Source organism: Geospiza fortis, unplaced genomic scaffold, assembly GCF_000277835.1.
Source record: "Geospiza fortis unplaced genomic scaffold, GeoFor_1.0 scaffold98, whole genome shotgun sequence".
Taxonomy (NCBI): domain Eukaryota; kingdom Metazoa; phylum Chordata; class Aves; order Passeriformes; family Thraupidae; genus Geospiza; species Geospiza fortis.
Genome location: NW_005054306.1, coordinates 12403812 through 12409944, shown reverse-complemented (window position 1 = coordinate 12409944; position 6133 = coordinate 12403812). Strand labels below are relative to the sequence as shown.

The window sequence follows — 6133 nt, the reverse complement described above, 5'->3', positions numbered from 1 at the left end:
TCTTGCTGAACAGCACATGAACTTGTATCTCCCCCTACAGATAACAATACAGGCAAGAAAAGGTCTATTTAAAAATTTTTCCAGATGAAAGATTCTTGCTCGCAGATGGATAATGAAGGACAGAGAATTATTATGTATAATTAGTCTAAAAGCCTTTTTTACCAAATGTTCCAGCTATGCAAAAATTACAGAACTATCACTACACTGAAGTCCAAAGACTTGTACAGCCTTTAATGACTGTAATTGGCGAGAGAATAGGGAATTTTACCTTCTCTACCTTTATACAGAAATCATGCTTATAATGTAGCAAGCGGACTCAGAGGAGGATTTATCTGAATAGAGATGTTTCTGTAAAGAGAAGTCTTGCTTCACTGATGATCTGATTTTGAAAAAATTAACTCCCTATAACTATTCTCTCTTCACTTAAAAAATTTAAAAATGTAATTTCAAAGAGCTGCAACTGGTTGTCCATGTTTACATGAGAAGCTGCTGTTCACATCACTGTGAAACAATGTTAAAATCATCACCAATATTTGGCTCTTAATTCCCTAACTGATATCAGAAAGGTCATAATCCTTCATGATGACTTCATTACATCTGAAAACAGTATGAATACATGAATACTGGGAACTGCTCTAGACTAATATTGCTAACATTGCACAGCATTCACACAAAGCTTCTAATGTGAAAGGCAGGGATCTGGACCTCATCATTGAAAGTCCTATCATACAGACTGAGGCAGAAACTGTCTTGCAAAATATTTTCTTCCCTCCTTATGAAACCCTTGCAGAAGTCTGGAAATACCTTTAACTTACCTGGAAGTAATATTAACATTTTAAAAATATTCTATATGGTAATAAAACAAAGTAATGTTGTTGGATTAATATTTTGTTCAGTAATCATTCTATTTTATAAGTATTTGTGTAGATTATTAATTTTTTTTCCTATTTAATGGATGGTCAACTTCTTCTCCTGTCATATAATCCATTTTCATTTTTGTAGCTTAACAGATATTTACTTCTACCAGTCACATCCTAAAAGGGATGAGCAGTGCCTCCTAAGCCACCACCTAGACATGCTGGGCACCTGTACCTCAGTTCTTTTAATGTCTTAAAAAATGAATTTACATGTTTTATACTCCCACCTAGGCTAAGATTTTTATTTCTATATCAATCTTACATAATAGAAACACTGTAACCTTATTCAGTTCTTCTGCCATGTGATACAATTTTTATATATGTGGCCACTGACTAGTTTTCCCATTGGGCTGCTCATTCAGCACACAGGACAGCACATCTCAGATTAAGAAGCAGATATGCTTCTTAAGCATTCTGTCTTCTCCTCATTATTCACTTTGTGCTTTGGCACTTATGGCACTCTATTCAGATTCTGAAGGCAGAATGATTAACTTCCTAACAGGCAGTCATCACTGTACTGCTGGAGTGCTCAGAAAACTAATGAATATACTCTGATCACACCCTGGATAGGAGTAATTTCTTCTTGGCATTCATTGACTTGAGGTATTGTGATTTTCAGGTAACACATTCACACTTATCTCAGTTATTTTACATAATGTGACTTATCTCAGTTATTTTACATTATTTTTTTTCTGAGTACTTGGCATTGCTCAGCATTTTTTATTTTCCAAGCACAGCTGTTTCTGACCTTCCAACAGCTGTGAATACTCAGCACTTGTGCAAACCACACCTCAGAGTCACCACATAAACCAATCTCAGAGAAGAGCACTCACTTAAAAACTCATCTGTTCAAAGTTTGGCTAAAGTGATTTCACTGCCATTATCCAGAAACACAGAAGACTAGGCAGGGATATATTCACCAAAAAGTCTCTTTGCCCTGCAACCTCTGTCATTTCTTCAACAAGTAAAACAAAACGGAGAGGACAAGCTGGTAAATCTAGTGTTATTGTTGGTACTATGCTCCTGTTAGATTTATTTTCAAAGTGGGCACCATTAATCCCTCTTTGCTCAGCTGAAGAAGAAAAGGAAGTTTGTTGTTTTGGAGGATTTGCCACAGCATTTGAAAGCAGTGCCTTCTCAGTGCACTCTGGACTCCTTTGAGCCAAAAGGCATAGTAACCATCCACGGAGATGTGAACAAAGGATCTTAAGAGTGATACCCTGCACCCCTACTGAGTGCCACAGCAGTTTCAGTGCTGGCTCTGAGAGGGCCAGGATTTTACACAACAGATCTTTTACATCACTTCTGGTTTTGACTGTGGTTCTTGTATTTCCATTGCAGGAAGGGTCAATAAAACCATCTACTAAAAAGTGATTAATTATTGACTGTTGATTTTGCACTAAATGTCACATTTGCAATTATTTTGCATATCCTAGTGGCTTCTCTTCTTTGAATGGCACTGGCAGGGACAAAAGGTAGCACAGCACACATGCCTTTTATCATCATTACATTACAGTGTGGTTTCCCTTACTAAGTGGGGGCTGAAGAGGGTGTCCAGTTTTCGTACACCAGCCTGCAGGATGGATATCAGGGCTGTCCACATCAGTCCAATAATCATAAATACTATCCCAGCCATCAAAATGAACCTAGAACACAAAAAGGAGAATAATGCATTTTAGATCAGGAAAATTCTCCATAAAATCAGTTTACCTGAGTAATCTCTAGAAATGACACGACCAGTAGAGAAGTCACTTTCAGAGAACTATTTAAGTTACACAGAAAATATATGTACATTACATTCTGGACTCAGGCATACTCTCACTAAAGTAAACAGTAAACAACCATACGTCATATCTCTCACACACCCATGTGTGGATGCATGTACACACAGAGCTCTTTCAACAGACGCTGCAGAGTCAAATTACTCCCCAAGAAGTTACAAATCCTGTCATTTAATACATTAGACTGGGGAATGGGATATTTCTTTATTTTGGGATGGGTTTTTTTTCCATTTCATTTTTTTTTAAATTTTGCATGTCCAACTTGAAGTAGGTGTGAAGATACTAGTTCTGATGACTTCCTACCAGCAGTTAATTCAGATGATTCAAAATGAAATGTCAGCTGCATCTCCTACTTGAAATAATAGGTATGCCTAGTAAATCTGTACAAACTGCAAACTGCAAACAACCTTCATTTCTAATTGGATATCTGGTATATGTTAGCCCTTCTAACACTTAAGGCCTTCAGACTGCAAACTGGTTTCATATAATGAAAGAGAATTAATTCAAGTACACAGCTTCTGCAAAACACATTAAAAATATTTAAACTTAGTTTAATCCAATCCAAAGCCCATAATTAACAGAAACTTCAGAATTGCAGAAATCACTGACAAAGGACAAAAGACCAGGGCTCTTTCATATCTCCCATATATCTCTCGCTTCCCCTTGGAACTTATAGAAACAGATTCAATTAACATAGACCAAATATTTTTATGGTCCCTAATACAAATATCAAAGCAGCCCTTTGACACTTGATATTAAATAATCACATTTCTTGATAGAATAGACAATTGTCTTCTACCAACTATTCCCAAAGCAATTTTCCAATGTATTCAATTCTGCTCTCTAGCTACCCACCTCAGCACAAATATCGAAGAGGACAATAACATAACCTATTCCAAAGGAATTATGCATAGATCAATTAGTGAAAAGCAACAGCAAAAGCTTAGGAGGACAGAGCAATACCACTTATTTCTTTTCATGATTAATTTTACAACCTCAGGATTTTGGTTTTATGAAGTCCTCATCATTTACTTAAGTAGGATAGTACAATAAGACAGAGGAACTTACTTTTATTCTATAGTCATCAGTATCTACAATGGTTGCTACTCTGATAAATACTGGATTTCTCTTGTCAACCACTTCAAGTTTCATATTTTTCTGAAAGCCATGAGAAGGTTTCTAGAAAAGAAGAACAATACTGTATGAAACAACAAAACTTCAAAATCTGATGCAGCTATAAAATATATATAATCCATCAAAAAGTTTATGCCTTTATTTTTTCAAATTTGCCCTCCCTCTACTAGAAATTCAAGCATAAAAACATAATTCAAACTAGAGTTATCAATATAGTGAAACAAAGTAACCACTTGGGGATTCCAGGGTCTCCTGGAGTGGACTGGATTCAAGCCATCCAAGGATGTAAATGGATATCTTTGGTTTGAATCAGGTTTTTTTTCCTAAATTCTCTAGAAAAGTTTTCCTGGAGGTTTTGGCCAACAGTTTCATTACAATATTTAATAAGGCATTACATACCAGCTGCCAGAAATGTCTATGAAATTGTCTACAGGAAACATATTTGTGTTTTCTGGTATGTATTTTTGTTTCATGAATCAAACCCTTTTCCAGTCTCTCCTGAAAACATAACTAATTCACACCATAACAGTAAAAAACAGGACCAAATGACTGGGTTTGTAATACTATTTTGATTAAATTAGTGTCTTTGGTAGGAGTATCAGATTTGGTGTTTGTCATCTATAGTTACGAAAACTAAAGCAAAATTATTTCCAGTTTAAAGGAATATATTCACAAGACTAGTTATGAGGTTTATTCTCATTTTTATGAAAACAATGTATCTGTTGCTCTAGGACTTTGCAGAGTATTGGTGTTTTTCCTTCAGCTGCAGCTTAAGAACTCAATTTTCCCCCATAATACAACACAAACACTGTTATTGTCTCAGATATAAATAAATAATTTCCTAATCCTTGCTTGGGGTATTTGGCTGAGAATGTAAGACTGAGAAACATTACCAAGACAGACACACCTTGGGGCGATAAACTGCAGGTCATGAATAACCTCTGGCAATCTACTGACCCCAGGAACTGCTATAAACACCACATTTTGCCTTTTGTTAATCCAGTTCTTAGCAAAGTTGAGAATTAGTGTCCCTAATATGAAAAGCTGAGGCAAACATGCTTCAGGGCTGGGAGCTACTGGCCACCCAACGCTGGGTCCCAACAGCAATCCAAGATGAACAGAGGGATGGAGCAGCTCTCCCATGAGGAAAGCCTGAGAGAATTGTGTTTGTTCAGCCTGGAAAAGAGATGGCTTAGAGGTGATCTCCTTGTAGTCTTACAGTACCTGAAGGGAGCCAACGAGAAAGATGGAGAGGGGCCTTTTTACAAGGGCCGGTAGTGACAGGACAAGGGGAAATTATTTCATACTGAAAGAGAGTAGGTTTAGATTAGATATTAGGAAATAATACTTTACTGTGAGGATGATGGGGCACTTGAAACAGGTTGCCTAGAAATGTAGATGTTCAACCCCTTGAAGTGTTCCAGACCAGGCTAAATGGAGCTCTGAGCAACCTGGTCTAGGGAAAGGTATCCCTGTCCATGGCAGGGGGATTGGAACCAGATTATATTTAAGGTCCCTTCCAGCACAAGCCATTGTGTGATTCCTTTCTGCAGTACTGACCATCACTGAAATCTTAAAAACTCAAAAAGATGGATCACTGAAAGAAACTAGCAAGAACAAAGATAAAAGAAAAGGATGTTGCCCACAAACACCATAGCTAAGCTGGGGAGCTGCCCACGTGCCCTAGCTGCAAGCTTACAGAAGAAAAATTCTGCTAAAGGGCACTGAAAACAAGCCCAAGACAATGGACTAGATGGACAAGAAGATTAACCTCTTACATTCATTTTTACACTGTATCTATGGCACCATATAAAATGTACAGAAATACAAATTTTCAAAATATGTTATCATGACTCAGTAGCTATCTCATTATTTGTAATAAGTAGGCAGTAATTTTCCATAGCAAATTACTCTCATTAGTAATACATTTGTAGCATTTAATCCCATTTGTAATAATTAAAATAATGCATTAATAGTTATTTATAATAATCTGATTTCTAACAGTGAACTGCAAACTTGCATAAAAATAAACCACCTATTTGCAACTAATTAATTGGATCCATTTGGAGACAGAGGAATGCCATATATGTATTAAACAAATTAATTACATGAACTTAAAAGCATGAAAGAAATTTAAGCATTTTCTTACCACTTTAAAAGCCCTTGCAGGTGCAGGTAATGAACTGGTTTCTTCCAAATACTTCTCCCAAGAAAAATGCTTAGCATGTGGATAATCTGGCACAGAAGAAACAAGAGCAAAATTAAACACAGCAGTGCAAAAAAATGAAGTTAATGTCTAAT

General features: G+C 36.4%; 1 protein-coding gene across 1 annotated transcript in view; it reads right to left on the bottom strand.

Moving 5' to 3' along the window:
* The window catches only part of L3MBTL3 (L3MBTL histone methyl-lysine binding protein 3), a 74866-nt gene that overhangs the window by 20217 nt on the left and 48516 nt on the right, over positions 1 to 6133 (bottom strand). The window contains exons 13-15 of the mRNA XM_014312071.2: positions 5982 to 6067; positions 3767 to 3877; positions 2449 to 2563 (exon numbers count right to left, since the gene is read on the bottom strand). Of these exons, the coding sequence (XP_014167546.2) occupies positions 2449 to 2563; positions 3767 to 3877; positions 5982 to 6067 (312 nt within the window). The remainder of the gene's footprint in view (positions 1 to 2448; positions 2564 to 3766; positions 3878 to 5981; positions 6068 to 6133) is intronic.